Here is a 25,575-nt window from a genome sequence, read left to right as displayed (position 1 = left end):
CTGTGGTAAATCATATGCTGCTATTAAAGTGCTGTACTTACTGTGCCACTCTTGTCTTCTGAGACAGTGAAGATGGTGCCAAAAATGACTGAACAGGCAAGGAAGACTAACCACTGTATTTTATACTTAGAGAGACAGCAGTAACCGATGCACAGAAAATGTCCTTTTACTCACAACCATTTTGCAACATTAGAAGAAGGAGATAAGTCAAAGATTAAAACATGAAGAGCCTGAATCACCAATGATTTGCATCCTGAGTAGCCATTTAACGCTTGTGCAAAGTAAATGTAAAACAGTAACATTCTGAGGAGCAGCAATTTACATTCTCTTTGCACAGGTTTAAATGACTGCACTAGAACAGGGAGGAAGAGAAACCAGCTTGCTACATTTCAGCAAAAAGGCAAGACATTTTTAATAGCACTACACATATGAACTTCTAGAGCATGCGATAGTTGTAAGCTTTGGTTTTTGCATCCAATCCTTAATTATTTTCTTTAGAAGTACGTGATTGAAATGAGATGCTTTGGTGTCTTCCCTGCACTGGTCATGTTCTTTTGCTTGTAAAAAGAATCACTGCGTTTCAGTCACCTCTGGAGGAATTCCCCAGGAGGTAAGACACAAGAATGCAGTTGCTTTACCGTAGCTGCTCTTTTCCCTCACCTAAGATGTGTTTCACTCCTGCAATGTCCTTAAGCAAACATTTTCCTTCTCTTTCTGTCAAACTAAGGAACTTTGTTAGCGACACCATAGGACAGGAGATAACTATAGAGCTCTCTAATTGTTAAGCTCTTGCAAGGGCTGAGCCTGATCATTCACTGAATTGTTGAGTTGATGGGATTCGTGTAGCTGGTTATAAATTGATAATCTAAATTAATTCATTCAAGCAGAAATCGATTTTGTAACTCCTTGAGAGCTTGTAATAATGCTTACCTCCTACCGTTAGCTGCATTCTCTGTTTCATAAAGCTGGTCGGAAACAGCTGGATTCAGGTGACCTGCTAGCTCATTAAATCTGTTACATGTTCCTTCTGGTAAATGATATTAAGCTGAAATGTCCTTGCGTTGATTTTTTTCCTTTAATTTTATGACAGAAATAACCTAATTTGTAACACAAAATAACAATCTCCTTGGATTACTTTGCCTTGTTAAAATATTTTATGCATTTTTCATTTACACGAAGGTAATGGAAAAACACTTAAACTATCTGTTATTTAAACCACAAGAGATACGTTACTGAAAGTCTGATAGCCGCAAAAATGATTGCCTCTTCATAGTCTTTGCTTTATATCTGTAATAAAAGGCGGACAATTCAATTCATCGGTTAGTAAATAAAGTACGATAGTTTTTATTTTATTTGCTCTGCATTGCAAGAACTAAAATCAGATTGCTTTTCGAATTCATTTAAAAATGGGCTCATTATTTTCCTTTTCTACACCTAATGCAAAATGTCTGGTGTCTGTTTTGAATGTTATACTTTTTTTAAGATATAAAGCAAATATAACCTAATTCTAAATGTCAGATTAAAAGCATAAATTTCTTTCGTTGGCTCCCCTATAATTATTTAAATATTGGTGACAGGATTGTCAGTAAGAAGTACTGAATAACTGAACCTAAACACCTCACTATGGATCTGATACAAAGCATAAACACTTATTTCTCAGAACTTGATGACTTCTAACCATCAACTTTTATGACAAGCATAGAACAAGTGTCATGAATTACATTGCTGGAATATGCTGCAAGGCAAAGTGTGTGTTTATCATTAGATAAAGCCCAAATTCTACCAAGTCCAGTGCAGAAACAACACCTGCTTAGGGAATGGGGAAATGCAAATGTCACTTTTCTGTACAGTCCATACTTCACATACGTAAAAGGACCAAGCCACCCTGAATTGAAAACTTAAATATGCCCTTGAACATTTCAGTTTACCATTTCCAGCAGACGTCACTACAGAGCAAGGATTCATGTAGGCTGAAAAATGGCAACACTATCCAAAGGAATTATGACAAAAACGTTTAAGAAGGCTTAGCTATTAAGATAATAGTAGCTAAAATCAGAATTATTAGCTTATTAAAATTAAAGATCCATATAAAGATAAACCATCCTTTTAATTATCAGAAGGAAAAAGCGGTATTGATTTCAAGCTTCTGGCAATAACAAAGCACAGAAAAGCATAATACATACAAAATACGCCTATCCTTCGGGACATATGAAACTCACAAACATAACACTAAGCAATGCACATGCATAAAAACTCAAGTATCATGTTTTCTAACACAAAAACTCATGTGATAGATACTAACGCAATGAGCATACAGCCATATATATTACTACCCATAAAGAAGCAACTGCTTTTTCACTCACACCTTTTCCTACATTTATTATCACCAAGCAGCCTCTACTCATTCCCCAAATCCTAGTATTTAACTGCACATCATCATTGAAATTCTGTCCAATAGCATTTATTCAATAACATAAAAATCAGCATACAATAACAGTGAAAGGCGATGGTAGTTTTCAGAACAATAGTGAATGCATTATGGCTATAACATGTTGATGAAATATCTAATAATTTTTTCCTCTTTAAAAAAAACACAGAAAATAATTCCTACCCCCCAGTATTTTTGCTGTAACATTTACTGCCTTAAGAATTAAACCTGCGAAGTCCATTCTGTGCGGTGGTGTTCAATCCTGACTGGCTGGAGTTTGTCTGAAAGACAAATGCTACTCAAGGTAGTGCAAGGCTAAATGTTGTAGGCAAGTCTCCAGGAAGACTTGTCTTTGAGACATAAATTCTAATGACAAAAAGCACATAAAGGGAACTTTTTCACTATACCATACCTCAAACAATGCATCCCGTTTTCTCTGTGAGCTTGGGTAATTTGTCTGGCCTACAGAGAAGAGTCAGGGCCAAGTTTTTCCCCATTTCTCTGTTGCCTGGGGTCCGGTATTTGCATAACATAGGATGAAGCACTCTCCATGCTTGGTACAGACTGGGGATTATAAAGCAGTATAGCTCCCTTCCAAGGATGCGGGGAGGGAATGAGGGAACACAGAAACTTCTTGCCCGTTCCCCCTCATGATCATTGGCTCAATGGCCATCGGTCTGTACTCTGTGAAAGAGAATATCTGTAGGCACAGTACCTCCTCGGAAACAGTTTTACCACTTTTCCTGAAACATCAATGCATAAATTGAGGAGGAAAAGCCATCCATCAGACTGCTTCTATGGATATTTCCACTGGCCAAATTGGGGTCCTTGAGAAAGCTCCTGCAACTGAGAGGTGGCTGGAGGTGTTGGGGGGCTGACAGCTGACTCCAAACTTGAGGACTCAGCACCTGGGCCTAGTGACCAAGCCAGCGGTATTTCTGGAGCATGAGAATATTTTGGTGTGCTGCTTTGTTAAGTTTGTTTAGAAACTTTTCTTAATGTTTAATGCTTAAATTATGTGGTGCCCCACATAGCTACAGCTCATCTTTACGCTGCACTCCCAAACAGGTGCCTCTAAGTGCCAAGAGAGCACTGAACTTTATTTGGTTAAAAGATTTGAACATATTATTGCTCTGGAGAGAAAAAAAAAAAAAAAAAGCTCTATAGGATTCTTTTTGGGTTAGAGAGTAAACTAAGGCACACTGCTTGCACCTGGATTTATGGATACTCTACTGGATATCTTTTATGTGAAGAACACATCACATGACTATTGAACTAAAACAACAGAGGCAAAACCCCACCAAACGAGTGAGCTGTTTTGCTCCGCAAGGGAAGGACTCCTAATGGTAAGGAGGAACTCTGAGAGGGGAGCACCTTGGGCACTGATTTCCATTGCCGCTGTTTCACTATCAGTGTCAACGTTAACAGTAGGTTAGTGTAAACACAAACCATGTACAAACACAAATTACGCTAAGCAGCGAAGGCATGAAGATGGAGAACATTGCACTGCACCAGACAGAACAGTCTTGGCAATTTCCCTACAGTCATCCTCTACCTTCAAAATAATTGTAATTCTTGGACAGTTTGCAGTCTTCCAGTCATGTTGTACTGTATCAGTCATACACAGGAATAACCACATGTTATTACCCAAGTAAAGTCAACCATTTGCTATTTATGAGTTCAACAGTTCACAGTAGCTGAATCTCTCTTGCTTTCAAAAGGATAATCAATGGCTGAATTTGTTTTTTTGGCAATAAAGATCTCGGTACAAAACCCAGCAATTTTTTTTTTTTTAAATATAAATCATCCAGCAAAAGCCTGGGTCCAGTGCTAATACTTTTGTACAGGAAAACGTGTATAGGCATGTATAAGCATCTTTAAAATCTTGATTATAAATTGTTTCTTCATATACTTTCTATAAATGAAATATTACCAGCAGAATAGCACATCTGGTGATGTATGCCCTTCTTCCTCTTGGCGTTATATTGCTGCAGAATACAGCAAAAGGAAAATACTAGACAAGACTAGAGAATCCTGTCATTGCCGAAAGAGAAAATCTTTTTTAAAAACCCATGATCAGCGACTCCCTACTTCGCTTCTTAGCACCACCGCTCTTCATGTTACTTGTAAATGAAGCGCCACATGCACATTGGCTGCTGCCACACCCTTCCTGTTGCTAATCTGTCTTTTTAAATTTAATTTCTTTTATGGTGGCTTTTCCACCATTTAATTAGGCCACGGGGAGTAAAGAGAGGCAGTCTCACTGTCCCTTCAGAGTTTATTTCACAGACTGTTCCCGTCAAGGATTTTATTTCTGCCATTGAAAGCAGACATCCTCATATTGCTTAAACACAGAAAATGATTAATACAATGAGATTGTTATGCTCCTAGCTAAAATGGCCTTCTTTCTAATGTGAACTACAACAGCTTGAAAAGACGGGCACTGACACTACACTACAGCTGACGGTTTTTCTTTTTTCAGGTGTACTATTATTGGGATCTGTAATACTGTGTGACCCATAATAATAATCCCACCATTCTCCTCATATTAATATCATAAATTCTGCAGACATAGATGATATTATCATATATCAAATATGACCATAAAACCAATGTGATCTTAACACCTTTGGATTTATCTTGAAAAGAAAAATACTAGATAAAATCATTTATGCTGATATCACCACGTCTTTACTAGGCTACAGTAACATGTTAAGATTACAATATATTTTTAGGAGGATAGGCATTTCTGACAGATTTATTAATCTGTTCCTTGAGTTAAACTTGTGGATAGTTAATTTGTACGTTATTTAACAGTCAATGCTTTCCATTCCATGTCCCTGGCCACAAGCTTGAAATTCCTCAAAAGCTGAATTTGGTATAATATTCAGTGCATATATTAAATAGCCTAGTTTAAAGGAGCACTAGTCAGAGAATAATATTTTATAATATTTAAGTGGCACCTACTAGTGCCAATGCAGTTAAAGGTCTCGAAGCTAATGCAAACACATTGTGGGTTAAGATGGCATGCTTAGCTTTGGAGTGATTGAAAATGAAATCCACGGCATACCAATATCAAATTGACTTAATACTGGTTTCAAGTTATGTATGTCTGAGACCACTTATACTTCCCAGTAACGTGATCACAGTGGAGGACTGGAACACTTAGAAGACTGAAGCAAAAGCTGAATTTAAAATACTGAAACCTTCAATTTGCCACCTCCTTCTTCCCACCTCTGCACTCATCAGAATTAAAATTTCCAGACAGATTGTACAATGTGATTGTATGTTTGGACAACTGCTATAATAATAATTAAAAAAAGAGAGAGCATAAAATGGCTGAGATGCTGAGGCTGCCAAAGCAACTGTGCCACAGGCAAACATGATTATCCTTGTTTCAAGTAAAAATTTTAAGTAAAATTTACTCCAGCACAAAGGAACTATCCAGGGGCCTGTATACCACTTATGCCTTCAGTCAAGAGCACTATGGCAGCAGAAATGCTGAACTAAGTAACGGTAGAGCAATATCTGTGAGGAATTTTTACAGGGCACATAAACCTATGTGCTCTGAAATCCTTTTTTACAGAGATGCTCTGCAAAGAACCAAAAAGGCAGGCTAAAGCAAACAGGCTTGTCTGGGAAAAAGGAGGCAGAAGCGGAACAAAAGAAAGCAACAATGACCAGCACAGCTTCAGAAAAACAGATCAAAAAGCTGCTCTATGGCCACTAGGAAGAGGATTCTTTCCCGATTTCTTCGCAGCAAATGTATTCAGGCCCTAGATCCAGCCACTTGTTTTGTATGTTGTTGGCATGAGGCTCTGTCCCCCGAAGATCACAACACCCCTGTGAGAAATGATCTCTTTTTTTTTTTTTTTTCCAAATGTCCACATCTCTCATGAAAAGCAACACATGTTGAAAATTCAATATTAGAGTTGCCATTAGGAACCAAATTTCTTTATGGGGTGCACAAGCATTTCGACAGGATAAACAAGTTTTCAAGTTTTTCAAGAGCAGAGTCCTGGCTCTGTCTTCACAGGCACCGTTACACAGACTGGACAGAGAAAGGGGCAAGGACTGGAGCAGTCAGGAAGAGTCATTCTTCTTGAAATAGCTTCTAATACTACAGTGCTACCAATCATTGCAGTCTTCTCACAAGACACGTTAGCTCAGGTATTTGAGGGTTTAATGTCCCAGGCTGCTAGACTCAAATGCTTAAGTAAGAACAGTTACTTTTTTCCATTTTTGGGGGGAAAAGGGAAATTCAGTAACTTTAAATGCAGGTAATAGAGCGCTGAAATTACCACCCAGAGGAAAAAAGGCCAGATAGGCAGCAGCATGTGGAGCTGGCAATACCAACATTCTCTTGCCTTCACTGTAACCGGAGGGTTGTAGGAGAACTCGGTTTTGGGCAGACGATCTCCTCATACAACCCAGACTCGCAGCTGTGACTACACGCCCCAATCTACTCCTTGATACACAAATTCCCTTTGACACAGTGACTTTAATGGCTTCTTCTTTGTGGCATTACAGTATATTGTATAATTAATTCAGGAATCAAAGCTGCCTAAATGCATTCAGACACAATCAAGCCGCTCTTTTGGAGCTGTTGCAATCTATTTTGTCAATAACCCTAGTTCAAGGGTTGCTGTTGCTACACATCAATACGATAAGAAATGTCTACTCTGGATATTTACAGTATCTGTCCCATGGAGAGACTCAGATTTTTAGGACTTCCTAACAAAGCATATTTTCACGTTTTACTTTAAAAAATCATTTTAATACAAATTTAGAAATAAAAAGCTTCCCAAATGAAAAATTACATGAAATTTTTTACTTTTATCTGGTAAATATGCTCCCAACATTTGAAATGAATTCCCATTTTTTTTTGAAGTGTAATCAACTATGTGAGTCTTTCCTTAAGAAATTTTACTTTCCTCTTGAGGGTATCCAAAAAGCATTAAAAACCCAAAAGAAAAATATACATGACAAACTGAAAGGTCAGAAAGGAGACTGTAATTGATTTATTTTCCTTAAGGGTGAAAAAAGAGCTGGGGGGAGAGAGAAGGGGAGGAGAAAGAGGTGGGCTCAAGAAAAGGGGGGAGAGAAAAGAAACTTAAAATGGCCTGCTTTCTTTTTTAATTCCCACTGATTTCTTTAACCATGGAAATATCAACGATGGCTTTAACGGGCTTTGCTGAGTATCTGTACTAAGTATCTTAGAAGCCATTAATTTGAAAGCCATCTCCTCTTAACTCAAAAGCCAAAAGCATTCCTTCTTTAAGAGGAGCAATCAGCTGAGATGACAAAGTAAGAGACATGTTCATTTTCTGATCTTAGAGTTTTGGGATATACCAGTCACACTGAGGTGTGCTCTGACTAGGGAGGACGGCATTAGCTGAGTTACATAGATGGCTTACTTAGAAGACGGATGATAGTTTTCTCTCCCTCAATACTAGCTGTCCAAAGCATGCATGTGGCACAATTTTGTACACAAATAAATATGTAATTCTCTCTTTTCAGTACCTTGTATGTGTTCTCATGCCAAAAATACATAGCCTTTTTTTGAGAGCAGTATGTTTACAACAAAAGAAACAAAATCTGCAAAGCAGAGAAAAGAGCAGCACTGTAACTCACTGATGGGAATATGGTGTGACAGGAGGGATGAATAATCAAAGATAGAGTTGATAGTTTACTGTTAAAATAAATTAACCAATCCACTGACAAAAAGTCTTGCCTACTGTATTTCATAGATACAGCTCTGACATATTTTGATCACAAACAGTTTCAAAAGAGGATCACTCTGCCAGCTGGGCTGTTCTTAAACGAAACCTCTATGTTTTGATCCAGGAAACATCAATCATCATGTCTCCAAAATCATTACCATTTATTGAGCACCCATTAATATGCTCAATGCTATATAAAGCAGAGGAACATGCTGTCCTTATCCACATTTCTGATCATCTGTCCTTTATTTTTGAAGTCAGTTTGGCTCTGCATAAACTCAAAAGTCTAAAGTAAACAAACACAGAAATATTTTGGTGACTATGTATTACGCTGCTATACTTTTTGCATGCTCGTTTTATCTTTCACATTCTGTAAATATAAAATAACTCCATTCCAACTGCAGGGAAGAAAAATGAAATTGAGACTCTGCAGGACAAACATGCTTGAAAAAAGAGTTAGGCTGCGGAGGGGCCACGAATTCTGGGTGTGCTCTGGGAAAGTGAGGACAGACACCTGAGCAGCCGCAGAGTTGCTGCAGAGAGCTAAGGATGAGAATAGTACCTCAGCATGATGGAGCTCAAAAATACAAGGAATTGCAAGGGGAAAGGACTCGGGATGAGAAGTGGGATAAACAAGGGGATTCAAACATCAGCACTGACTAGAGGATGTGTTCCCTGCACGCAGAACATTTAGCTATGCCATGTTCAGTATCTCTGATGTAAATTAACTACCAATTTATAGAATCAAGCTCACAGATGATACATCATAGGTAATGGCTATCCCCAGGAATTTATAAAAGCAAGTATGTTGCTTCTGAAGAAAAGACAATACACCTTTTACTAGAGAAAAAACTACATCCTCCCAAAGAAAATCAAACCTTTAACAAGTAGTAACAAATATTGAGAAGACTGAAATCTACTTCTGGTTCAGCTTTTCAAAAAATACTGTACCTTCACAGCCTCAGAGATCACACTATCGGTGCAGTATTTGTTGAATTTTGATCATGTAAAACATTCAAAAATTGGTAGAATTCACCATTTTAGAAAAGGAATGAATATGTATCAGTTGGATGCTCTTACAGTTCTATCTATCTGCTGTATTAGAGAAGAAATAAAGGTGATGTTCATAAAGACAATGATAAAATTTCCTTCACTTAATAGGCAACTCTCTGATTACTGGCCACTGGAGTATTAGGTGGAATTGCATCACTGATGAATAGCCAAGGGACGCAGTTAACAAAAATCAGTTCTTTTAAAGTCTTTAATGATCAGAACAAAATGAATGAAAGCATTTGTCAAGATTATGATTGTCATTACAAAATGCTAATTACATATTAGTTTAATAATTACCACATGATCATTTACAAAAATTATTAAATTTTTTTACTTACTTTGAAGAATTAACTTTTTTTTTTTTTTTTTTTTTTTTTTTTTTTTACAAAGTGTTCACAATAGTGCTCTTAGAAGCTAAAAATTTTAAGATTACAGAGCTTCTGAAGCTGGGCTGCTACTGTTGGAGATCGGTGATCTGAATTTATTGCCAACCCATCTGATTTCACTCACTTAAAGATATTACCCTCTTAAGGAAAGTTACAGCAGAGTAGAACTCATAAAGCGTAGGTAACTTTCCCACAAAAACAGCTATACAATGAAAAGTTTAACTCCAGCAAAAAGCCACTTGTTAATTAAAACACATGTACTAAGTAAAAGATACCACTTCTCAATATCGAGCCGAAACCTGACCTAAAAAATGATGGTATTAGGCAAGTATCAAATGTATCTGTAAAAGCTGTGCCATCTGGACAGCGCAACAGAGGAATATACCACCAGTATTACAATAAGACTGCTTACTTTTGATAACAAAAATACACTTACATTTTTCTGCATACCAGTGTTACACCAGTTCTACAGCTCAAGTTGCATCAGCAGCCACTAACTTGAGCACAGCAACAAAAAAGCATTGGGCACTAAAGTGAACTCAAATGGAATTTTTCTCAGCCAGTAAGAATTTTTACCATTCCAATCAAATCCATGACTAATACAGTACTTAGGTTCTTTTGCCCATCTGCAAGTACAAAATCTCCCAAATGAACAGTTTTCCTATTTTCAGTTTAAAGTTTACATTTTAAAAAAACAGTAGTAGCTCAGATAACATACTTCCTTTTAAGCGGAGAGTATAACTGAACTATGTCCAACAGTACAGCTTTAAAAAATACACCCAGTATAAAACCCGAAAACTATAAAAAAATATTTCATATGTTATTTCTCATCTAAGATCAACATTCTGACTTGGAACAGACCCCTGTGACAAAGTGGCGCATCTCTGCATTATTATCCTTAAGAACGTCTTAATTCTATTTAGCAACGAAATAATATTATACTGGTACTCGTTATCCTTAGTAGTACTTTCTTAATATGGGGGAATTTGGGTAACGACAGTAATTTTACTTGAGCTTTGCAAAGAAATAATTAAGGTTGACTACTTTAAATGCATGCTAACTCCAGTCACAGTGTAGAAGCATAAATGGCTGCCTCTCACTGATTTCTGTAGCTGCTATCGCAGAGGGACACAGTAAGCTTCAAGAGAAAGCAGACACACTACTGCCAAAACAGAGTCCAGTGCACCCAAGTCTATATAATTTGCTTAATCTCTTCTCCCAAGTGCAGTATAACTTATTCCCGATCAGACTCACTGGTAGAGTAAGAGTCATGGTGAGGAAGAGGCAAAGCTCAAGAAACCCCTCTCAGGATGAGTCTTCAAACCTGGTCTTGAGAGGCAATTATTTTGATTTCTTTGAATCAAAAAAAAAAAGAATGAGGGATTGATCCTCTGAATAGTTGCTCAAGTAGCAACTGAAACACAACTGTACGTGCAGAGAGTGTAAAAGCTCTTAACACTGGCTAGATTTAGGCAGGGAGGAAAAAGGAATACCATGTCCAGATGACAAACCACTCTGGGACTTTGGCAAAGGAATGTGGAAACCTTCATGTATACAGCACACTGTTTTGAATCTTGCCCAGGTCAGTGGTTACTCAAGAGTATGAGTTGTTCCTGTAATATCAGTCGGCAGTTCTGTCTGACTAGTTTCCACTACAATGTCACCACACTTGCGACTCCTGTTGGCCATTTTAGTCTAAGGAGTGAACGGGGATGTAAATTGAACTACTCATGTCTAAAAGTGGTAGCTACAGATCAAGGTTAAGACATTAGCAGGACCACATGAGATTCCTGCACTACTTTTTTCTGTACTTGGTCTGTGGAATAGAGGTATTCAGTCTCCGTGGCTGTCAATCTGGCACTTTTCATGAGTACTAAATTCATTTAAACAAACAAACAAATAAATAAATAAAATTTTGTGTTTCAACTTGTCATTTGGGTAAGATCTGTTTTATTGCTGCAATTTTTGCTGTAGTATGTACAAATCCATCACAAAAGTCTCTATGATGCAATCCCTTTATAAAACTTAACTATGTAGCTTCTTCCAAAGAAGCCTTAGATGCTGTGGCAGTGATACTAAGCCTACATTGAGAAAATGATCTTAAAAAAATGTAACTGCAATGTTTTTCTTTCAGGGAATTTTTAGAAAGCTCACATTCCAGAACCAGGCACACACACAGAGCATTTAACCAACTTCCATGTTAAAATAAATTTCAGATGTTTAATGTTAGTTAGAGATATTAAAAGTTAGTTAAAGATATTTAATCCTTGAAAACCAATCTCAACCCTATTTTTCTGTTAGTGAGCTCATACTCATACATGACTTTTGCCATTTTTACTTTCACAAACTTTTTTGATAAAAAGTTTAGGAAAAAAAAAAATCTGTATCTGGTACGTTAATTTGATCTGTACATTTTTAAAGAAACATCTATTTTCATAAGGACACAATCAGTGCAGTTACTGATTGTAGCAAATAAATACTGCTTGGATTTGCATTATGGTGATATATAAGGGTAATTCATATCCAAAATTTGTTTTTATACGTATATAATACCATTGACAGACTATGTTTGTTTTTAAAGAAAGAAAACCTAAATATGCTATTAATGTCATTGTGCAACCTGATTTAGAGAAGAGAATATAAAACTGGAAGATTTATTCTGGAAGAAGAATTAAGTTCACAATATATGCTGGCATTCAGGTAACAGTAAGACCAAGTTAGAGCAGAAATGCTACACTTTTCAGGAACACGTTTTCAAATAAACCTAATGTTATGCCTTTATCTAACACCAGTGCTTTCATAGAAGCAGAGGTTATGGAGATGCAAAGAACTAACATAGATTTCCGACTTTCTTTATGTTGGCTTAGAAGAGGGTTCTTTGCCTTCAGCATGCAGATGGGTCTGAGGTGCAGAAGAATACTGGAGAAAAGACATTAATAAATTAATTAAACTTTTCCCTATATCCTAAAAGAGCTCACATGCACCAACAGTTGAGGCTACTGCTGATGCAGTAAGGAAATAAACACGTGCAGGTTACCAAACCCTGTTAGTTTTCTATAAAGAGCAGCTTCAGAAACAGCAGAACCAACAGCCTCGTTACTCAATAGTTGCATCCTGTACACACTCCTCAGCATGGCTTCTATCATGTCTACGAGTAACATCCAAACCACAGCTTTTTTCTTTAGCATGGTCATTAATGGCATATTCCTGTAAAATTGATTAGAAAATTACAGGAGGTGGCAAAGTTATTTTTGGTTGAGGGAAGGAGAAGTGACATGTAGGCAGGCAGCCATCAACAGCATGGTTACCGACACACTATTTCCAGGCCAAAAAAGGGAATATAACCCTTATTAAAATTATATTTATTTTATGTATAAAGGATAGCAGAAGGAAAGAGTCAACAAAACAAGCTCTGTAAAAATACACTCTTTCTCTCTCCTTCCTCCTACTCAACAGGAAAAACTTGTCCCCTGGCAGGACCTCACATGAGGAACCAGGCAATGTTCTGCAGCTCATGCCATCCCACTCCTCAACCCTTCCCTTGCATTGCTAACACTTCTTTGGCCCCAGGACTAATATCTCTTCCTCCTCTTTTTTTACCATCAGCGACTCTGCTACTGCCTCCAGCCACCATAGTGCGAAGTCCAAACCAACAGGGCTGTCTGCTTCCACCCAAAACCATATCAGTGTGAGGAACAGCAAAGGGCCTAAGCATTCCCTGCATGGAAATAACAAGTATTATTCCTTTGGGCTCGGTGCCATTCGTTGCCTGCAACGTGGTCATGCCTCGCTACTTGGTAACTACTACGAAATCTGCAGATAAAGTTAATAGAAGCTCTTACTCAAGCTAGTAAGTCTTAAGGTCACACCAAGTATGTTTCCATTACAATGAAGACTGAATGTTTTCATTAAAAAAAAGAAAAACTAATAGAAGATTCTCATATAATCACCTGAATTCCAGTGCTGGGGCTTAAGGTAGATATTAATTACCATGTAATTTACAATTACATGTGAGATACTGGAACAGAGTCAAACTGACAACCTGCAGAGCACTGGCTCTGCAACTGAATGCTCTGGGCAAGCAGCAGCCCAATGTTCAAGAAAATACAAATGACAAACTCAGAAGAGCTGATAGTTTAAAGAGATCTTCCCATCTGTGCAATTTCCAAAACAAAACAAAAAAACCCCGAAACAACTCACTCTCCACAAAAAAAGCACCCTAAAGTTTCCAGACCATAAATAAAGCTAGCTGTGGTGATAGCTCTGCTGTGACGTTCTGATAAAATTCCAGCTGTGTTTCTTCATCATAAAATCTGCCAGAGATACTATGGGTCTTGTATGATTCTTTTTTTCCCCTAGAGTTCTCAGTAGCATTGATACAATTAGGAAAGGAATTTATAAAGAATATGACAGAAGCAAAAAAAAGAAAAAGAACGAGATAGACTGTGCATGTGCAACAGAGAGCACGTGTGAGAGAGCGGAAAAGATAACAAAAGAAAGACAAGACCCTATGGATGGCAAAGGAAACCTACAAATACATTTTATAAAGTACTGCTTTTTGATCCCCTGGAGTTCATTTACACAACAGTCTACCTAGTGTGAATGCTGCCTTCTCCCCCATCTTTTCATTCCTTTTAGATTTTCTTGCCTGCCTGTCAAAAACGTCATCTTTAACTTCAGGTAGGTACATTGATTTTTAGTACAACCCCAGCAAAGGACACTAAAATTAATAGTACATTAGTGGTGCAACACTGCTACTCTGTTACTCGTATTTCTTTATGCTTATTAACCACTTCACTTTAGAGCAGGAATTTATCAATTAATGCATGTTTGTATTATAGAATAACTGCTTCATATGGTGTAGAAACATCTTTTTGGTGTTTCCTACTAACCTAAGTTAACCTGCTTAGGAATCCATGATCACACATTCAGTTAAAACCAAACAAACAAATTAACAAACCCCTGCTGACAGAAAATAATGTGTAAGGAAGAACTCCTTTGGCAGTCCTAACACTCTTTTGGATTTGTAAAATATATCAAATTGATTTGTAAGAATCCTATTTTGAACTGTGGCCTGATCCCATTCAATTGATATATTGTTGAGAGACAAAAAAACAGGCTTAATACATTGCTTAAAAATTAAGAGTCAGGAACGATTAGAACACAGTTAAAATATCTTCAGTCTGTTTTCCCCTCTGATATGGGTAGATGAATTTGAGAATCAAAAGTTAAACAAAGAAGTGTAAAATACAATTAGACTGTAACACAAACACATTACACTCCAGAGATAACAAAATATCAACAGTAGTATTAAATCTGCCCTGAAGTGAAGAGGTATGAAGCAATTCATTAAAATAGAAGAAGAAAACTAGCTCATTCTGCAGCTAACAACTGCTAACCATTTTTTTCAGGAAAAAAAATCTAACAGTGTATAGTTTTGTCCTGACTTTCTTTATAGGGAGATGCAGAATGTGTGGGATTTGCCTTCAGATGCTCTCACACTATTTAGGGAATGGGAAACTGGCAGCAGAAATTCAAGATTCAGTGGCATTTTCTCTTCCTCTCCTGATCACTCTTTACTGTTAGATTACTGCACATGATCAGCCAAATAAGATGTACTGGAGAAGTAGCCAGCGATGAAAACTGGAACCAAACCTAACAAAAGACTGGAAAGATTTAGTTTTGAAAGCAACAATATGTAAATGTTGTCTTCTTAATGCACGTTACTGAAATACGTGGTAGCTAGGGCTTTCCACTCAGTTTGAAAGACAGATGAATGCAGGAGTAGCTGCAGTTTATTTTTTAAATTAAGTAGTAACAGATTTTTTTAATTTAATGAGCCTCTTTTTTTTTTTTTTTTTGAAATTGGACATAGTTGCTGCTGAAACTTATGAAGTACTGCCTGCTGGGAGAGTTCTATGGCAGAATAAGGCACAAATAAAACACAACAAAATAAAATTTTAAAAAGTGTCCAATTACAGGTAGAATACGAATTAATAAAATCTAAATACTTCAAATGTGTTGGATATAGTTAGGGAGCTGAAATGTAACTCTAAAGAGACCTACTTAGGTAAAAATTTCATCAACTTAGAACTTGAATGGAAGGAGAGGTCCTGAAGCAGAAGCACATTCAAAGTTTGTTGTAGACATCTACTAACTCAAATCCTCTTAGTGACATAATCACATCTAAAGTGAAGCCGAGTCCTACCATGAGCCCTGCACTTGATTTTGACCTGTGTGTAAAGATGTTACTGCTTGTAGCATCAAATCCACTAATAACAATAACCATAGACTAGCAATCTAGGTTGGTTCTCACTTCAGAAACATAATTTAGCCCGTGTCTCTAAATCTAGCTCCCATCCACACATAGGAAAACCCATCAGTTAATCCAGAAAAGAGAGAATGGCTAAAACTTGAAGTAGAATAATTTATCAGTTGCTAATGCAATCACTGTGCAGTGTGCTACTGCAATTCAAAAGTCGCCAGTCTTCCAATACTTTTCTCCAATTTTCCTCGGGTGTCCAAAAGGGGTTAGTTTTCTTACACTGCAAAAGAAGCAATCATGCAGCAATCATTTTGTGGGTACGCTTCTGAGAAATCTCTAAAGAATCTGTGACAAACCATGTAAAAACATTCTCTTGGCTACAGGTGCATTTGGGTACTTTAGTTTAGGTCAGCTGTTGTAAAAAACACAGAAGGTAGCACAGGGACTGCAAGTGAAACAGCTAAGCACAGAGGCAGCTCATTTCTCACTTAGGTAAGGCTCATTTCAGAGCACGACATGAATGTAGCTACCCTTCTGGGTCACATTTTTGACTGGGCCTTAAAATTATCTTAGTTCTTGTCAAGTACGGATTATTTCGTAATGTAAAATAAATAAATAAATAAAAGTCCAAGGTGATATCTTCCATTAAAAGTATTCCACTGTTTATCTGAGATGAAGCTAACCTAGTAAGGATGCGTTATAATCAAGCTGTAGTGACTATTCAACGTCTAACTGAGCTACAACTTGGCAGGGGACCATACGTCATCTCAAAAGCACTTTCCTATGGCAGTTCATTACTTTTCCATTGCTGAAACAGTTAAATGCAACCCATCCAGACTATATAACGGATCCACTAGTGTGAAACGTATCATAAATACTGAGTTGTCATTGTCCGCTCCATAAGTTTCCATGAGCTAGCCCACGCAGGACATGGCTGCTTCCTACAGGTTACCACGCTATGCCAAATACCTTGTTTCAAGTTACAATCACATTAGCGCTTTCTGCACTAGAATCCTTAATTGTTGCTGTGCCCACACATAGTAAAATAGTTAAATCTTTACAATACTTTGTTCTTAGTAAGATCACCAGTCTCACTGTGTTGCTCCTGGCCCCACTAATGGACAATGAAAATAGTGTTATTATTATGCTCTTCCCTGCTCCCCTGGGAGAACAGAAACACCACCAAATATTTAGGGATCCCCAAATGAATTTGGAATTTTACTTGAATTACTTATGCTTTTAGTAAACTGCCTCTAGCCTGCCAGTGTTCCAGCCTCTACTTTTGCAGAGAACAATATAATTAAGAAGAAAAAAACATCACCACGTAAGAATCCTTTCTCTCCAGCACTGTGCCCAAATCGTGTCTTTATAATTTAAATCTGTATGTTCATTGCCAGATCAGACACAACAAATAATTAGAACAACTAAACTAACGCTAAATGTATACATTTGGTTTTCAGTCATGGATATGCATATATCTACAGCTGCACAATTATGTTCCCTGAGGCAGAATTACGGGGCAGATACGTGAATCAAGCAATGGGGAGTGTCTATTGCACAATATCTTCAGCTATCTCCTATTAAACTGACCACAACAAGATGCCTCAGAAATTCACCAGTAAAAGTGTAAAAATAGAACAGAGAACCAGTTTCTGGTTAAAACATAATTAAATAATAGATTTTCCCAGATTTTAAAAATCATTTCAGTTCTTGGATTTGTACAATAGTTATGAAAAAATAGATTCTTCATAACAGCTTGCAAGATGTCTACAGATTTATATATCAGGAATAATTAAAAAAGAAGGCAGGAAGGATTCCATGAGCTGAGTACATTCCAGGCACTCAATAAAATGTTTATTTGTTGGATAGTTTGTGTTGTTTATATGAATAATAAGCATCTAACTTACACGTATTGTACTTGCTAGCTTGATTTTTTTTAACAGATGCACTTTTAAACTTGTATAAATAACATCACTTTTATCTGCTTGCAGAGAGTTTTGACTGCTGAAGTAAAAGATGCAAACTTTTCTTACACAGACCCAGATGAATCCCTGTCTCTGTTTTCTTCTCCTCATGTATGTTTTTTGTCTGCTTTAATACATGCCGATGTTTTTTAAAATAGCTTTTCTAATCATTATCCGAATCGACGGGAAAGGCAGGAAATGGATCAGAAATAAAACAAGTTAAATTAAAAATACATAAACACAAAGCTTTAGACAATAAAAGAATCTGTCCAATACTCAAAGGGCATCTAGAAAATAGTGATCCCTCTGTTCCCTGTTTGCAATAAAAACAGAGCCCAATTTATGCAGAATTGATCAAGCAGTTTGTTTCTTCGTATTTAAACATTTCTAAGAAGAGTTCAAAAAGCTTGTGCTGGCCAAGATGCCGACCAGAACGGGAACGGCAGAAGGGACGAGGGAGCGACTAATTTCATTAACCCTGAAATTCTAAATAATTCGCTATATCCTTTTGGAAAAGTACAAAGCACGTAGGTGACAGAACGCAGGTGTGGGCGTCCGTCATAATAAAGGCGGTTTGGTTGAGCGCAGCGGAGCGGCAGTGAACCTCAGCGAGAGATTACACACAGACCTATTGGCAGAACATGGCAAGGGAGAATGTCAGATTTCATACTCGGCAGACATCTACAGCAACTGATGCCTTGTAGTCAAAGGCTGTTAAATTACCTGTGAAGGGTTACTGGCAGCCCTGAATGTTTTTCTCATTGTTTATTTAGTTCCAAAAGCTCTTGGTCTTTGTGCTGATTGCCCTAACTGACAGCACAGGAAATCTGGACTTTGTAAACAGGGCGCTGCTGTATTGAATTACAGGTAACAAGTGTGTAATCAACCTGCTGGGGCTGGACCTTTGCAAAGAAATCTTCGGTATACAGACAGAAACAATAGGTTTCAATACGGGGGAATCGATTACGTGAGCAGATGAGTATAAAGAGAGATCAATTTAAATCCTTTGTGCTTATTTCCTATAGCATATTTGGAAAAAGAAAAGACCCTGACATGGTGGAAAGGTAATTAAGTACTTTATTCATTGTTGCAATAATAGTATAGAAATTAAAGGTGAATATGATTTGAAGTGCCCTCATTATAACCCATAAAACCATATTAGTTAAACAGTCCTTAGCTGCAATATGCTTTATAAAAAAATAAGGAAAAAGCTTGCAGGTTCTTGTTCTTAAAGAAGAGTTTCCGTAGTCAAATTACATAAACTGGAACAAAGACCAACCCAAAATGAAGCAGTCATTTTCGATCTTCTAAAAGGTAAAGAGAACCTCTACAAAACAGGGGTCTAGTGAAATCTAATATTGTGATATTTCTGCATACTAAAATAACATAATAAAGTTGAACAACCACCCCCCCGACCATAGATTTATATGAGGTATTTAAACTGTAATTGTTAATTAAAAAACATAAATAAAAATCCAGTGGCAATCAGTCAACAAAATAACCCTATGCTAGACAACATTAAGTCACTGAGTAGTACAAGAAAGGAAATCCTTTTGTTTTTCTTTTTCTTTTTTCTTTTTTTTGAAATCATCAACACAGGCCTGTTCCATCTGTGTTTGTGGCCACCATGGGCAATAAGTTTCACTAAATAAAGAAAAGCTTAACAACAAAGATTTCAAAATATATTAATATCAGACGGTATTTCCAATCTGAACATCATTTATTAAAACAGATACCGTATGCTATCATTTTATTATGCCCCAAAGACTTGTTTTTGCAGTTTGAAATTACAAGAAAAACAAGGTTTCATTAGTGTACTCACTGATGATGATAATTTTAGACTACTTGCACTATTGGAATTTATGCTGTGTTAAAGCAACTGGACTTATATTGCTAAATTTTATTCCCTCTAGAGAAGCAGTTCTCTACTTTGGCATCCAAAATTTCTTTTATGTGCTTGAAAAATATGTTATAAAATTGACTTTTATTTCTGTTTGCTCATCTATCTGTATTTATGTACTAATATGTCCCTAATAACTGAAATTCCTGACCTACTTGGGAGCGGAAGGTTATTTTTCGCAAATATAAAACAATATATTAAATGCAACCTTGCCTGGCTAGAAAACCTTCAACTGAACCTATGGTGTAGAAGAAGAGATGACAACTGACCAGGAATGACAGAAGCACTAGAGCATTTCTCATCAGTACTCTCCGCCTGATTCAAGATCTAGGCTCCAACAGATATTTCAGACAGAGTTTCAACAAACTTTCTTCAAGACTATTAACAAAGTTTTGATCAAGAGAGAAAGTCAATTAACTTCTAATGACTGTCTGTTGACACATATGCCACTTGCCTGACATACCCTTCCCTCTCTAACTAATATTCCTGTAAACACCTGTATTTTTTATGCATACCAAGATTTTCAGAAGAATAACATCCTTTCCTAAGCCACCTGAACCAGCTGGTGAAGGATTTTTTAAATCTGATTCACAACAGTAATAGCTCGTGACAGCGAGAAACAGTGGTCCAGTGTTGCACTGTTTAAAACCACACATATTTCTGTGCGTTCCAAATGTACCGCCTTTCGATGGTATTGGAGATCTGTCTGTTCTTGTCTCATGAAAAGCAGTTGACATGAACATGATTTCACATTTTTTTCACAGTTCTTCTTTCAAATAGTTTTTTTCAGATGTTCACTTCCCATTTGCTTTTCAACATACTTTATACAGGTATGATGACTAATAACTCATTAGCACTGAAACTAAGGTTCCTATCATGTAAATATTAGCACACATATTTAAGGTCTCAATTAACTCTCCTAAAATCAATGTTAATAATTTAGTTGCACACTTTAAGTACATGAACACTGACATTCATGGGTAAGAACTGAACATCTACTTAGCCCCATATGGCACATAAAAATGGTAAATGTATGGCTTCCATTTTATCACATTTTGGCTTTTGTCTGAACCACTGCTAGGCATTCTGCGACAGGAACACCATGAAATGTGACACAGGGAGTCACGGTGGCTGGCCTTTGCACTATAGATGGAAAAACAGGTAAAAATTCCTGCTTCTCTTAAGTGCTTTTAATCACCTGAAGCTTGCATTTTAAGTTACTGTTTTCCTCCTCTTTTTCTCTTTTTTTCTCTTTTTAGAAAGAAAATTTAAAAGACTTCTCCAGAATTACTTGTTATAGTGAGGCACTATTAAGTTAGATATGGGCATGCAACTCCCCCTTTTCAGAGTACTAACTGCCTATCTAAAATAAAAATACAAACATCATTGAATGTATGGATCTAGCCTTTTTTCTCAAGGACAAACACTGTTTGTCATGTCAACTGGAAGCACACATCTTCCAGAATAGTCGTGATTTGATCGCTTCCTGCACCGAGCACCTACCCTAGACATATGATGGCATTTAAATTCAAACCCACAAAACAGAGCCCGTTGTACTAGTACAACAATGAAGCAGTACAGCCAACGCTGTACTCTTAACTAGATTCACATCGATAATATATAGCTATAATTCTGCTTCAATTAAAAGCATATTTCAGCAGAAGCTCAGAATATGATAGTTGCTCTATGCATTTTAATAACACAGATCCAGAATTCTGCCGTTGCTAAATGTATATCGGTAAAACGGTGTCAGAATTCTACTTTACATAAATAAAGACTGATCATATTAAGACAAAATCCTGCATAACCTAAATGTATATTAATGGCAACAACCCAGAAACTGAGCGCAATCTTTACACTGTAGATAAAAATCAGTAAGCCTATTTCAACTGACTTCAATGTTTTAAAAGCAAAAGTGTTTTATTCTCTCCAGGAAAAGAAAATATGAAAAAAATAATCCGTATACAGTACCAAACTCTAATGAAAACGCTTAACTGGTTCTAAATATTAGCATAGGAGGAACATGCTATCACATGACTTTTGCAGCTACTAAAGTCAAGTTAATTTACCCCGCACTTAAAAAGTTAATACAGGAAATGCAAAATTCTTATTGCATTAGAAAAAAACACTGAAAGACTAAAATATCCTTGATTTTCATGTCATGCAATTTTGTTTTAAATTTAGAAGTAAAAGATTGATGAACTACTGGACTATGCATTTAACACGGGTTTTCCTAGGAATCTGCTACTGAAAACGTGTATATGTTTCTGCAAATTTCAACATCCAGAGACTAGATAGATTCATATTTAATGTTATTAACAAAATTAGGAAAGGTGCCTAGTGTCACTTACTTGTGGCCCAAATTTTGGGATGTCACTGGAATGCACCAAAATGGGTAGCAAATGTAACCTATGACAGTGCAAGTATTTTGAATAACACACCTGTTTTCATTTATTCCAGTTCCAGCATTTCTAGCAAGGTTATTGGAAATATTGCTCCTCAGTATTAAAACTACCCATATATGTTTACTGTCTGACTTTTAAGTGATTAATTGTGATAAACTAATGCAAAGACAAGTATAACAGTACATCAAAAGAACACCTTTCTTGCATATAATTAACCACAAGGGGTAGGCAACTACATTTAACTGAAAGATGAATATTAGAAGGTAAATCAACTTAATCTGTTTGTAGGAGGATTAAAAGTGTAGACCACTTATAAAAGTATCTAACCCTACTGTAAGGGCACTGATTTATTCCTGACATCATAATAAAGATGAAAGGTACACAACAGAAGAAGCAATGTGTGTGTGCATAGCTCTTGCTAGAAATCTTTAACACACAGTATTCTGTGCTTGCTTTTGTTCAAGGCCAGACAGCACATCATCCTTTGCAGTTTGCTTTTGCCATCTAATGTCCCTGTTCAAAACCTGTATACACTCTGCAAAGTATTAAATCAGGAATAGAATATCCTGGAAGTATTTCTCCTCCACTGGAAAATACTGAAGTCATGGACCCAGGCTTTACTGACTGCTTAGAAACTGGGCCAAGAAGTTCCTCATAAATATTACTGGATGAATTGAACATGTTGCCAATAATGCCCAATTTTGTGGCATAAAACAGTAAAAATACTCCTTAAACAATGAATGCAAACTAGAAGGTATTTTATATACTGTTCTGAATAGGTATAAACTTGGCTTGCACAGATACAACCACGTAGATACTTTTAGATGAGTAGATGATATAGATAAATATGATTGCTTGGAAAATAAGGGTTTACCATTGAACAAATACACGTACTGGCTCTTCTCTTTCAAGAGAAAATGCATTACTTAGCCTATTAATGAAAATCATAAATTAGTTATTTCAAGAAGAGAAATCAACAAATATAAGTTTGTTTTTTAAAATGCCTGAGCAAAGGCTTGTGCAAAGCAGCCCGTACCTTAAGTTTTTACTACTGCTGCAAGAGTAAGTCTTGGCTCATATGACTCTTAACAATTCAGCTACACCAATGACAAAGAAAAAAATTTGAACAAAACTACTCCGATGTACAGCTACCAGACCAGTTTTACAGCCTTAATGGTGATAAAATCATCATGACAGTGACCTGGCCAGTATGGTCTTAAAAATTTTCAGCTGATTTGGTTCGTAGAGGAAAGAACCCACCTATACAAAAATAACCTTTACATCACTTTAACTAAATACACATCAAGGAATGTTTCCATAATACAACTGCAGAAAAAACACACCTCCAACCGAAATAGTGAAACTAGTAGTGTAGACGCAGCATGAAAACTGCAAACGATTTTCAGGCTGAATTAATAACACTCATTAAAAACAGAACAGTAAATAAGCTGAAGCTTTGTTCATTTCATAGAAAATATATAAAATAGAAAGTTATATATATAGGAATTTCTTAATATAGATAGAAAGATGATCCTTACAGAAAGACAAGAGGATAGTTAAGACTCCTCATATTAACATACTGTGATTTTTTTCCTCAAAACACCTTGACTTAAGTAGAAATGAGGTATGGATAAGAAATAAAGCTATGGGTATAGATTCCAGGAACTGATCTTTCTCAAGTAGCTTTAACTCAGTTAGAACTGATTTTGAGGCTACATCAAAATAGTCAGTCTCCGTTCCCTCACACACTGCTGAAGTACCCAGGCTTTGGTTTTGGTCATATATTCTGCATTTTCCTGTGTTTTCCAAGCCAATTGGAATTGGCTTAGGTAAACAAGTGCGAATTCTCCAGAAATATTTTGGACTTTCTGGTTTCAGGGAGAAGCGAAAATGGAAGCTCTGTTACCTGGTCACCCACAGGGCGGGATTCTCAGAAGCACATGGAAGTACATTCATGGGAATTTAAGAATCAAAAACCAGCTTCTAAACCTTTGTCTGTCAAAAACTGCTCCATATATACAAGCAAGACATTTGTAACACTTGTTTTGTTCAGGGAGTGAAGAGGGTCATTGGGGTGGGGGGAAAAAAATTAACTCAAACTTAATTCAGCTAAAAATATAATTCTACTGCAAGTAGAACTTACATACTTCAAAAGGGAAAACTAAACACTGCATAAGGGCCACTACAAATTTTTTTTCCATTTTTATTCAATTTAATAGGGGATGTTGTGGTGGGGAAAAGCATATGACCCTAATGACTTGATTACAAGAGAATATTAACAGAGTAAGTCAGATGATGAATTTGTATAGAGCACTAACTCTTTCACTTTAAATCCTCATGCTGTTGCTATAGTATAAAGTCTTACCCTGGCTTATCACACAGTAACTTTCTCACCTGAACAAGTTCTAAAATAAAATCTACTTAGTCATTTTATTACCTAGTTAACAACAAACAATGCAACTCAAACAGAATAAAAAACCCTAATGTAACAATTAAGATACTTAATTAAAAAGACACTGAAGACAAATTGAACTGCAATAATATATAACTACAGTACTAACTTCCAAATAAAATTAGAAAAACACATAGCGTAAAGTGGAATGGCCGGCTGTTCCAGCAGGTACTACCAGAATACTAACAAGGCATGATACATTCTGCTTTGCTCAGAAAAACACAGCTGCCTAAAATATCAGTATGCTTAAACTTAAAAAAGTCAGACGGCTATGAAATACAATTACTCCATACATAGATTTGTTGAGTTCAATACAATATTGTGTATTGCAAGAAAATGTTGCAACTCAAACTAACACATGATGAGTACCAGGAAAAGAAGTCATGATATGCAATGACTCATTAATCAACAAGGCATAAAAATATCCACAAAGCTCTAAAGGAAGTTTATGGACCATGTTACACTTATGTCCCACTGAAGGGCATAAACAAATTTAACACTTATTATTAACAAAACTGATCTTTCAAAGAGTCTTTGAAAACTTGGATAATAATGATAAATAGCTCACCTAAGTTCAGCAGTGATGAAACTATAGGACAGTGCACACAGTAAGAAATAATATCTCAAAATAAAAAACAAATTGCATTGTTCCACTTAGAGCTAATATGTTGTTGAAGGTAGTTCACAACTGAGTTACTTGCTTCTAATGTCTTACTAAGAGTTCTCCAAACGCAGAAGTATTGTATCCCTATGGAGTCCAGTTTGATGAGGAGAAACGCTCTCCTGGAATAGCCAATGGGTGCAAGCACAGCTCCCACATACTAGAGCAGCACGCTCCTCCATTTTGGAACAGCATGAATGCAGTAAGTCATGAAAAGATATTTATAATTGCTATCTAACTCCAGTTAGAAAGTTTCTCAATCACTTCCCAGAGCTGCAAAAAAGTGTGTGTCTAGAAATATAGTGGGATTTAAAGCAAAGAGAAGAGCCACCATCATA

General features: G+C 36.6%; 1 protein-coding gene across 4 annotated transcripts in view; it reads right to left on the bottom strand.

Annotated features, from left to right (window-relative positions):
- The window catches only part of ZNF407 (zinc finger protein 407), a 352,038-nt gene that overhangs the window by 55,768 nt on the left and 270,695 nt on the right, over positions 1–25,575 (bottom strand). The window contains exon 9 of one of the 4 annotated variants that reach the window (XM_087757716.1): positions 1,163–1,287. The exons of the other annotated variants lie outside the window; for them this stretch is intronic. Coding sequence (XP_087613842.1) covers positions 1,268–1,287 — 20 coding nt within the window. The 3' untranslated portion in view covers positions 1,163–1,267. Of the gene's footprint in view, positions 1–1,162; positions 1,288–25,575 lie in introns of those variants that run through there. 4 annotated transcript variants of the gene reach the window in all.

Source organism: Nipponia nippon, unplaced genomic scaffold (genome assembly GCF_047370975.1).
Source record: "Nipponia nippon isolate SJK-2023a ecotype South Korea unplaced genomic scaffold, ASM4737097v1 scaffold_1, whole genome shotgun sequence".
NCBI lineage: Eukaryota > Metazoa > Chordata > Aves > Pelecaniformes > Threskiornithidae > Nipponia > Nipponia nippon.
This window is presented reverse-complemented; position numbering and strand designations above follow the sequence as displayed.